At 37.1% G+C, this 12,059-nt stretch overlaps 1 protein-coding gene across 1 annotated transcript in view; it reads left to right on the top strand.

Annotated features, from left to right (window-relative positions):
• LOC117421548 (protein WWC2-like) overlaps positions 1-11,731 on the top strand; it is a 69,906-nt gene extending 58,175 nt beyond the window's left edge. The window contains exons 18-23 of the mRNA XM_034036071.3: positions 489-651; positions 4,061-4,225; positions 4,808-4,900; positions 5,853-6,095; positions 9,503-9,630; positions 10,064-11,731. Of these exons, the coding sequence (XP_033891962.3) occupies positions 489-651; positions 4,061-4,225; positions 4,808-4,900; positions 5,853-6,095; positions 9,503-9,630; positions 10,064-10,130 (859 nt within the window). The 3' untranslated portion in view covers positions 10,131-11,731. The remainder of the gene's footprint in view (positions 1-488; positions 652-4,060; positions 4,226-4,807; positions 4,901-5,852; positions 6,096-9,502; positions 9,631-10,063) is intronic.
• Positions 11,732-12,059: the final 328 nt, after the last annotated feature.

The raw sequence follows: 12,059 nt of genomic DNA, 5'->3' as shown, positions 1-12,059 counted from the left end.
ACACATTGTTCCGCAATGGAACCTCAGCCTAGTACTCGGGGGAAACTCATGGGACCACCGTTTGAACCCATGGCCACATGTGTACAGAAGTTTCTTGCATGGAAAACAGTATTTTTAGTCGCTGTAACATCAGCAAGAAGAGTAGGTGAACTTCAAGCCCTGGACATTGATGCACCGTATTGCCAGTTTTTTAAGGACAGGATCATCTGCAGACCTAACCCTCAGTTTTCACCTTAACATATTTTCTCTTGGTACATACAACAAAATGTTTACTTTAAGTGTCGCAACAAAAATACAAATTGCAGTATGTTTGCGCTACGACTGGCCCATCTTACCCCTTAATCTTAGACAAGTCACCGCCTAACTTAAACAAAGGAATATAGCTGAAGACTCAATACCAGTGGGAATTTTACAAAGAGTTGATGAATGGCAACAGTCCTTGCTCTAGGAATATTGATCAGGATTTTTAATGACCATTTTTTTTCCAGGATGGCGGTGCTTATAGAGGACACAGGTGAGATGGCCCTGGAAGAGGAGGTGGGTGAGGAGGAGGAAGCTGAAGCTAAGATGATGGCAGAAGATGATTTTGCTGCCTGTGCCCAATCATACTCTGATGGAAATTCCATTTTGACAGCTGAAGGACCAACATTGGTAAGTATTTCTGGATTTAAGACAAATATTATTCTTGATGGATGTTTTTTCTTCCGTTGTCATTGCTTGTTTTAGCTAGTGCTGCACAAACTAATTTATTAAATGTTGAATATTATATAAATCAATATAATTTTGCAATAAATTGGTTAATATGGATTATCATTGAGCTCTGCTTTTCAAAAAGAAATTGCATTTTTACCAAAAGGTGCTCTGAAAGAATGTAACTAAATATGAACCGAACGTGAATTTTTTTGACCAGCTGAGGGTTCTGTCAGACTGTGGAGGTGCCACAGAGTAGCAACTTACTCCTCTGCTCTGTCCTGCCAGCGCTCCCACACACACTCAATATTACTATGCCTAAAGGCCAGTGGTGATTGAAATTAAAATAAATAGTGGTGTCAAGTTTGTATATTAGGTTTTAGGTATTTTTTTTCATTCTTCTGTGAAGCAGAGGTGTAAATTCTTTGTAATTGCTGCCAGATTGGCAGGCTGATCTTCTGTGTACGGCTGATCTTCTGGGCAACAATGTGGAGTAGTAGGGCAGCAGTGTGGAGTAGTGGTTAGGGCTCTGGACTCTTGACCGGAGGGTCGTGGGTTCAATCCCCGGTGGGTACACTGCTGCTGTACCCTTGAGCAAGGTACTTTACCTAGATTGCTCCAGTAAAAAAAAACCAACTGTATAAATGGGTAATTGTATGTAAACATAATGTGGTATCTTGTAACAATTGTAAGTCGCCCTGGAAAAGGGTGTCAGCTAAGAAATAAATAATAATAATAATATGGAGGTTTTTTTTGTTTGTTTGTTTGTTTTTTGCTTTGTATATATGAGGTGTATATATTGATGCAGTTCCTTCAGAAATTTCTCTTCCAAATGCCTTTTCTGGATTTAAAAATGATTTGTGCACAACATAGAAGACACGCTTGCAAGCCAATTGTTTACTCGTGTATCACAAACGGACAAATAATTTTCTTCTATAAACGTGGTACAACATCTGATGATGATTTTTCAAGATGCAGTCTTAGAATTTGACAATTTCACAACCGGGCCTCTTTTTTTGCATTTCAATTTGAATTAATGTTTACAAACCATTCAGTCTGGTGATATCACCCTTGAATTTAGCAACCAGGGATTCTTTGTTTTTGTTGACAAAAAACGGTTATTTCTTGTTTTATACAACACGTGTTGGAAGATATAGTGTTGAATAACTTTTAACTAAAGTAATTCCCTGAATTCAGCTGTTTAATTTAAGTGTGTACATATACTGTGTATGTGTGTGTGTATATATATATATATATATATATATATATATATATATATATATATATATATATATATATATAATTAGTGCCCTCCATAAGTATTGGGACAGTGAAGTCAAAATTGCTATTTTTTGCTGTACACTCAAGCAATATGAAAATACGAGTAAAAGATTAATATGAGGCAAAAGTACAGAATGTCACCTTTTATTTCTGGTGGTTTCAAGACATACATGTTTTACCGACTAAGAATAACAGCACTTTTAGAGTTCCATCCCCCCATTTTATGTGTATATATATATATACAGTGCCTTGCATAAGTATTCACCCCACTTGGACTTTTCCACATTTTGTAGTGTTACAACCTGGAATTAAAATGGATTTAATTAGGATTTTTTGTCACTGATCTACACAAATAGTCCATAATGTCGAAGTGGGGAAAAAAATCTACTTATTTTTCAAAATTATTTACAAATAAAAAACTGAAAAGTTCTGGAGAAGCACCAATCAGGGTTGGGTTATAAAAAAATATCCCAAACTTTGAACATCCCCCGGAGCACCGTTAAATCCATTATTAAAAAATGGGAAGAATATGGCACAACCGCGACTCTGCCTAGAGAAGGCCGTCCACCAAAACTCAGTGACTAGGTAAGGAGGGCATTAGTCAGAGAAGCAACCAATAGGCCAATGGTAACTCTGAAGGAGCTGGAGAGATCCACAGCTGAGATGGGAGAAACCGTCCATGAGACAACTATAACCCGGATGCTCCACAGAGCTGGGCTTTATGGAAGAGTGGCGAGAAGAAAGCCATTGCTGAAAAAAACCCATATCACATCCCATTTGGATTTTGCCAAAAGGCATGTGGGAGACACAGCAAACATGTGGAAAAAGGTTATCTGGTCTGATGAGACCAAAATTGAACTTTTTGGCCTTAGCGCAAAACGCTATGTGTGGCACAAAGCCAGCACTGCTCATCACCCTGAGAACACCATCCCCACGGTGAAGCATGGTGGAGGCAGCATCATGTTATGGGGATGCTTTTCATCGGCAGGGACTGGGAAACTGGTCAGGATTGAGGGCAAGATGGATGGAGCCAAATACAGGGAAATTCTAGAGGAAAACCTGTTTCAGTCTGCAAGAGACCTGGGACTGGGGCGGAGGTTCACCTTCCAACAGGACAATGCCCCTAAACACACAGCCAAAGCTACACTGGAGTGGTTTAAAAACAAGAACCTGAATGTCTTAGAATGGCCCAGTCAAAGCCCAGACCTCAATCCGATTGAGAATCTGTGGCAAGACTTGAAAATTGCTGTTCACCAGTGGTCCCCATCCAACTTGACAGAGCTTGAGCAATTTTCCAAGAAGAATGGGCAAAAATTGCAGGATCCAGATGTGCAAAGCTGGTAGAGACTTACCCAAAAAGACTCACAGCTGTAATTGCTGCCAAAGGTGCTTCTACCAAGTATTGACTCAGGGGGGTGAATACTTATGCAACCAACAAATGTCTTTTTTTTTTTTGTTTAATTAACTTTTGTGTCACAATAAAAAATATTTTGCACCTTCAAAGTGTTAAGTATGTTGTGTAAATCAAATGGTACAAATCCCAATTAAATCCATTTTAATTCCAGGTTGTAACACTACAAAATGTGGAAAAGTCCAAGGGGGGTGAATACTTTTGCAAGGCATTGTGTGTGTGTGTGTGTGTGTGTGTGTGTGTGTGTGTATATATATATATATATATATATATATATATATATATATATATATATATATATATATATGCATTTTTAAAACTTGCTAAGTACCAATACAAACACAGTGTTTAATCACTCATATGAATCTTGGAACGCTTTAATAAATACAGTGACTGTAACGTCCCTGCTATACAGGTGGACAAAGAAACCAACACTACAAAATGTGGAAAAGTCCAAGGGGGGTGAATACTTTTGCAAGGCATTGTGTGTGTGTGTGTGTGTATATATATATATATATATATATATATATATATATATATATATATATATATATATATATATATATATATGCATTTTTAAAACTTGCTAAGTACCAATACAAACACAGTGTTTAATCACCCATATGAATCTTGGAACGCTTTAATAAATACAGTGACTGTAATGTCCTTGCTATACAGGTGGACAAAGAAACCAACACTGAGGAGACAGCTCCTGAGAATGTGGCAGTCAGGCCAAAGGACAGAAACAACCTCAACTCCAGGCAGAGGTCATTTGTGAGGAACAGCATGATCGTACGCTCCCAAACCTTTTCCCCAGGAGAGCGGAACCAGCATATCTGCAGGGTGAGTGGATATTTAAATTGACCCATTTTGTACTGTTTATTGTTCTAACCTCCCTTGTAGTTTTAACCCCCATCCATCAATAAACCATTTCTCATAAGTAATAAAAAAAACATTCCTGAAAGATCGCTGTTTGCAAAACAGCAGGGTTTTTTTAGTTAAGAACATATGTCTGGCCAGGGAACTATTTTCACTGATGCTGTAGTGTGAAACTTGACTATTACTGTTCTATCTGCTGCTTCTGCCTCCAGGATGTCCTCATAAATTAGATGTTTCACCTCAATGGGATTCCTCCCGAAAAAAAACTTTTAAATAGCGAAAGTCCTTTGACATTTAAAGTACAACTTACTGACCTGTGTTTATCAACAGGAAGTATTGACAGATTCTGAAGTCTTCATAAACAAAGCACATAAAAAAAACAGAATCGCAAGATAAATTGCACTCTGCAGCAACAAAAATTACATTTTTAATAAAGGGATTATTGATTTAATAAATGTGTCAGTTCTTGCAGGAAATGTGTATCGGGGTTCTGAGAACTGAGTATCTTATTTATTTGCCATGAACATTTCTTGTATTTATTTACAGTTGAACAGAAGCGACAGTGACAGTTCAACACTAGCCAAAAAGTCTCCCTTTATACGAAACGCTTCAGAAAGACAGAGTCTGAGAGTGAAACGGGTAAGTTTGTGTGTCAGTATGTTTAATGTTTAATATGCCATGTAAACTTTGACACGCAAAAAAAAATCTGCCCCCCACCCCCACATTCATTCATTTGGTTGACATAATGGTCCAGTGGTTAAAGAAATAGGCTTGTAATCAGGAGGTCCCCGGTTCAAATCGCGACTCAGCCGCTGACTCACTGTGTGACCCTGAGCAAGTCACTTAACCTCCTTGTGCTCCGTCTTTCGGGTGAGACGTAATTGTAAGTGACTCTGCAGCTGATGCATAGTTCACACACCCCTAGCCTCTGTAAGTCACCTTGGATAAAGGCATCTGCTAAATAAACTAATAATAATAATAATAATAATAATAATAATAATAATAATAATAATAATAATAATAATTATACCTTGTATTCAGGAATCAAGCGAATATAATGTTGAGCTTTTCATACATGTTAACAGGAAATTATTAAACACTTCTAAACAAGGGTTTTTTATTAATGTCAAACAATTTTAATATTCTTTACAGTCTAAAGATTAATCTGGTTACTGGATTATTTCATTGAAAGATTAAGATTTTCACACTGTATTGACGGGTCTTTTCTCCAAAGCAGAGTTCTTTCATTCATTCATTCCTGCCTGCAATAAAACCCAGCTAAAGTTCTTAACAACATAGAATATGTTCACACATTTTAACTTTTACCCATATAATTACATACACAAGCATACAAATTGCGGTACTGTATCAATTTAGAAATGCATTCAATAATGCCTTTTTTACTTTATATTGGGGGTTGCATGCCAATTTTGAAATAGTCTTTTAGATAAAAATATAGATCAAGTCAAGTCCAGCCTGCAGTTTAATCCTTGGCTTCGGGTGAACGTCAACAGAAAATGTTTTGGCATCTAATGCAGTGTAAATGATTGTTTCAGTGACCAGGCCTGACATTGTTTATGTTCGATCACAGACTATTTGTAAGCCAGTGATGAGACGGGCGGCTCAGGAACACCCTTTCCGAACATCTCTGGACTTGGAGCTGGATCTCCAGGCATCACGGACCCGGCAGAGTCGCCTGGACGACGAACTGGAGGCGCTGCGGGACATGAGGAAGAGGCTGGATGAAATAAAGGCCCGGGGGGAGACGGAGCTCCCTCGCTGCATCCTCGAGGACGAGCGCTTCCAGAAACTCCTCAAGCAGGCAGAGAAACAGGTAGGTCGTCTGTGGGTATGTTTGCAGTGTTATATATACGCTGTATGCTCAATGTGTTGGTGACCATGACATCGAGCTCTGGCAGCGGTATTGAGGTCATGTGACTTAAGTTTGGGTGGTAGAGAGGAATGGTAATTCCTCAAGTTATCAGCGAAGTGTGAGAACTGCCAGACTCTCTATACAGCAAAGATAGTTTACGTGTTTTCAGGGTATTTGCGCAGCATAAGTAAATCAGCCAAAAGTACCATTTCACTTTTAGTTATGTATATTACAGGACATTCGAGTTTAATGACAATTAACCCTCTGCAGTCCATTTATTAAGTGCGTGTCAGGCGCGTCAGGTCCAATTTATTTTCACACGCGCAGTTAATTTTAGACGCGCTGTTTAAAAGTATTTTATTTCCACAGTCAAACGGGTCAACAAAGCACTCATTAGGCATCTCCAGCCCCGCCCCACCCTTTCGTTCGCTATCACTTTCACATATGCTAAGAAATAAATAATAATAATAATAATAATAATAATAATAATAATAATAATAATAATAATAATAATAGTCGTACATACCGATCAATCATCTCCTGATCACTCGTTTTATCACCAAACTCCTCAATAATGCTATCCAAGTCATTATTTTATTACTATAACATCTCAAAAAAGCTCTGCAAATGTCCGTGATAATCTCTGTGCGCTGATTCAGTAACAGCCAGCTTGTTTCCTTATGGCCGCCCCTATCTGATCCCAGGGGCAAGTATGACTAATCATGAGATACGCCCTTTTTTTTTTCCGGCTTGTCTCAACTCCTGTCGCTCCCACTCAGCCATTGAATGGTTTTCTCGGCTTTTTCCGGAGAAAAAACGACTAGAAACACGTTTTTTGCGTTTTTTTGATGATGTCGGACAGGGTCCGACATTGGACCGGATAGGAATAATTGCAATGTCGGACCAGGTCCGACATAGGACCGCAAAGGGTTAACTTGTTTCGTCAACATGGAAATATACTAGGGAACGCACTTATTGTGACATCTATTTCATTTATATTAAATTATTTATTTCTGTTTTAAAATGGAACATTTGACAGCAATAAAATATTTTTTTTATATAAATATAAAAAAAGGTCTGGCATGCATGGGATTTGAAACTATAACCAGTTTGCAGTTTGACAACAGAACCTGCAGAAGGCACAGGTGTCATTACCATCAAATCAACAATACGAAGGTGTGGCAGAGTGGTTGCAATGACGTCACAGACCAGGAAGGAGTAAATCATAAACAAAGAAGTGCTGGGCAAACTGTAGCGCAACCGGCGCTCAGCGCGTTTATTAAATAATAAAACAAAATATTTAAACAGAACAAAAGATAGAAACAAAAGGGCACGTTGGCCAAACAAAACAAACAAACAATTGTGCTAACAAATATTGTGCTGGCGATTCCAGCACAATAGCAGTTGTTTTCGCTTTTCTCCTCTTCTCTCCTTAACTCCCGTTCCTTACTCCCTGAACACTCTCTCCTCAAGTGCAGAAAAGCTGCACGTTTTTATACAGGTGACCATCTCCCGATTAGCAACAATTAGTCAATTAATTAAATTGGGAGATGGTCACCGGCTGCACAGGGTTTTTAAATAATTAAACGCAATAAACAAACACATGGCTTTTCACCGTCATCTTAAAATAATAACTAAGACGGACGGCTTTGTCCGCCTGCATAAAACTACAATAATAATAATAATAATAATTATAATAATAATAATAATAATAATAGTAAAACATACATGAATAAATATAAAGGGGGTGGGCACTTTGCCACAGAAGGTCACTCGAAATTAGGACTGAAAGGATGTGGTGCAGTAAGAATACCTCTGTTAAGAAAGGGGAACAAGACTAAAAGGCTAAAATATGCACAAGAACACAGAAATTGGACTATGGAATAATGGTCAAAGGTGCTTTGGACTGTTGATGGATGGACAACGACACCTGTGCCTTCTGCCAGTTCTGTTGTCAATTCAATACTTGTCTTCTTTCTATTCCTTGAAGATATTATCTTCAACTATTGCTCATCCTTGTTAGACAGCTTTTTGGGTCTTCCAGTCCTGGGTTTGTCAATTACAGATGATGTTTCTCTGTATTTGTTGATTATGCTTCGGATACTACACCTTGAAAATCAAGTGATGCGAGCTATTTCACTCAATGTTTTTCCTTCTTTATGCAAGTCAAGGTTGTTATAATAGTAGAAAACACCAGTGGAGGCTTTGAGTAAATTGTTGATGCTCATAATGCATCAGAGTAGAAAAATGCAACATGTCTAAGACTTTTGCACAGCAGTGTATATGCACGTTAAAGTTTTTTGTGCAAAAGTATGTATATTTTCAATGTGTTTTTGTTTCAGATTTGGTACACAGCTGCATTCTGTGATTCTTTTAGTCACAATCAACCTGAAATTTGTTAGAAAGTCAGATATAACCAACCTCCAGAACTCTCTTTTAAGGCATTTGAATCATGTTTGGACAGTTTTACTATCAAAGCACTTAAGGTGGCCCTCTGTTAGCAGTAGGTAGCCAATATCATATTATTTGACCTCATACCTGTATTTTAAAAGAGCTTAGGGGAAGCTGCTGTAGTGTTAGTGTAAATATAAGCCATGGTCTAATAGAGGTGTTCTGGAAATACAGTTAAGCACCTTTACTGGTAGGTTTATGTACACTGGAAACAATGCATGTTTAAAACAAATACTTGAACCCTAATAAAGCTTTTTACATCAGAATGTTGCTCTGATAGTAGTCACAGAAAAAAAAGAACTCATTAGGACATGGGACACTTAAACAGAGGACTCGAGTGCTGCTTTCCTTCCAGAGAAGGCATCCATTTCTCTAATGTCATAGTTTAAGAATTCCTCCACTGAGGTGTAACCCCTGAATTTGCCTTGTTGAAATCAATGACTTGGCAAAGTCAAATACAAGGGGGTCCTTGAAGAATCTATGCCATGCGCTGTGTGGCTTTGTAGTGCTAGTGTGGATGAGGCCCTTCAGGTGACCCTGAGCAAGTCACTTGATCTCCTTGTGCTCTGTCCTTCGGATGAGACGTAAAACCGAGGTCTTATTGGAAGTGACTCTGCAGCAGCAGTTGGGATGCATAGTTCACTTCCTAGTCTCTAAGTCGATTTGGATAAAAAGCATCTGCTAAATGACTAATTAGTAATAATAATAATAATCAGGGAATTTTATAGTACTGGCTTTAAATGTCAATAGCAGAATTGAATGAGATACTCAGAGGGCGCCTTTATGAGGATTAATTAATCCCACAGTGTATAATAACACTACGAGTTGGATCAGTGGAGGGAAAATGATAAAATTGTGCTACGGATAAATAAAAAACTTAACTTAATCCATTTAAACAGACTTAATTTTGTTCATAGGCTGAGCAGTCTAAAGAAGAACAAAAGCAGGGGTTGAAAGCTGAAAAACTGATGAGGAAGGTGTCTAAGGATGTGTACAGGTTGCGGGAGCAGAGTCAGAAAGTTCCCCTGCAGGTTCAGTCATTCAGGTGAGCTTGACTGTGCTAGTTTATTATTCTGTGTATTATCTTTGTAGTTTTGTTTTAAAATAATGATATATGTGTCTATTGTATATGATATGGTTAAACAACAGTAACTAGGACAGTTTCTTTAAATAGGATTTTACTTGCCGTGCATTGCCATCTTGTGGCCAAGAGATGTAATTGTGGCAAGGACTTCTAAGTGATTTTGCACACCCCTGCTGTAGGCCTGTTTACTAAGCTTTTGCCTAAGTAGGAAGGTAACACATTTTTTGTAAAATAAAAAATTAAATAAAATAACTAAGATTTGACAGACATATACCTCATAACGATACCAAAATGTGTCTCAGTCAGGGTCTGTGTGTGTCTTATGATTAATAAATGCTTACTTTAACATGGCGTTACAATACTAACCACACATTTGTTTCATTCCCACCTTTAGGGAGAAGATGGCCTATTTCACCAGAGCAAAGATCAATATACCATCTTTGCCAGCAGATGATGTATAATTATATTTTATAGGAACAATGAAGTATTTTTTCCAGTTCAACGTTTTAGCAGAATATTTTGATAGTATAGCTACTAAAAAAAAAAAAAAAAGAACAATCTTTCTTGCGGTCGGTTTTACAGCATAGAAATAATGTATTTGTATAATAAATTGTAATTGAATACATTTTATGTACAGGTTTCTTTCTTCAGAGAAAACCAAAATAGAATAATCCTGGTACATTTTAAGGCTAATGTGTTTGTACAGTTTGTATGTAGTCTTGGCATGATTTTATTTTGTACAGATGGGACAAAGGAACCATGGCAGTATGTATTTTATTGAACAGCACTGCTTTGAGAAATAATATTCAGTTTGACAGAATATATTCTGTGATTATCACTGTTTTCATGTGAGTCGACTGTGACGACTGGCTATCACCATGCAGTGTTTGTGTATGCTGATGAAAGTTTCAGTGTGAAATACAGAGCGAGTGTGTTCTTCCTATTCTGAACTTGCAAAACTGGTGCTGTATAGCTCATCTTCGTCCTACAGTCCCCATTTGGAGCAAAAAGAAAGGCTTCTTGTGAATGTACAGTGTTTTATTTTTTGTTACTGCACTGATTTGTTTTTTTATTTTTGATGGAATTGTTTCACAGGAATATTTTTTATACACACACTTGCACAGACAGTGCACATATTATATCAAAATATGTTGGAACAAAATATACCTTTTAAATATAACTTACTCTGGTTCTAAAGTCCTACAACAAGAAATACTGTCACTTTGGTCAAGCTAATAACTTGGGGGGGTCTTTCACAGTATGTATACAATATACGGTCGTTGAGAGAAACATTGGGTGGCTTTAAAGCATATCCTAAGGAAATACACAGAGGAATTGTATTTGAAACAGGTATAGCGCCTACTACAACTCCCCTGCACATTTCTTCAAATGTAGGCATTTAATCTAATACAAGAAATCTTAGTGGTTTAGTTTAAAAGTGTAATGGGAAAGTTAGACTACCGATTTGTTTGCTTCTGTTTCATTATTCCCTTTACTTATATGCTAGTGTCAAGCTTATAGGGCATGAGCTCATGTCGTCTTCCCCAATTCTGGCATCACAAACCGAATGGGGCACTCAACCCACTTCTACTCTCCATTCTCAGAATCTGTTGTGGTTTCAAGTCCGGGATGACACCTGTCATACAGCATGCCAGCTCAAGCCCTGAGATTCACTACAGCTCCTTGAAAGCAGTGCATGGCAAGGTATACAACACCTTGCGAGGCACGCCTACCAGTATAATATTGTTTAGCTGATATCTTATTTAAAAATAATTTTATTTTATTATTTTTTTTGTACAGGCTAGTTTGTTGCAAGCACTATCTGTTCTACCGTAGTACAAGAGACGGATTAAGGCCATGGAATACAAAATGTTATTTTGTTAAAGGAACAGAAATGAAGGATATTTGCAGAAAGCATAAAAAAAAGTGTAACAATTTTGGATGAACAAGCTTTCATCACAGGCCAAGACAAGCTCACATAGAATTAATTCAGCATCTTTTATTAGAGATTAGAATGTCCACCTAACACTTTGCTTATAAACAAGAAAAAAATTAATTATATATATATATATATATATATATATATATATATATATATATATATATATATATATATATATATATATATATATATATCAGATGTTTAATGAAGGTTGCTGTTTCATGATTTGTAAAATGTATGTAGAGTGATGTCAGTAGAATTGTACTTTTGATGTACATGTATTTATTTACTGTCTTATTTATGTTCTGTTCCATGTAGTTCAGTTTTGGCCATTTAAAAGTTGAAGGTACAACAAGTTGATTCTTATTATACATAAATAATAGGAATTATATGTGAAGGCATTTATTTTAGAAGGACATTATACAGTATGTACCGTAATAGTATTGAA

This window comes from Acipenser ruthenus, chromosome 1 (assembly GCF_902713425.1).
Source record: "Acipenser ruthenus chromosome 1, fAciRut3.2 maternal haplotype, whole genome shotgun sequence".
NCBI lineage: Eukaryota > Metazoa > Chordata > Actinopteri > Acipenseriformes > Acipenseridae > Acipenser > Acipenser ruthenus.
This window is presented reverse-complemented; position numbering and strand designations above follow the sequence as displayed.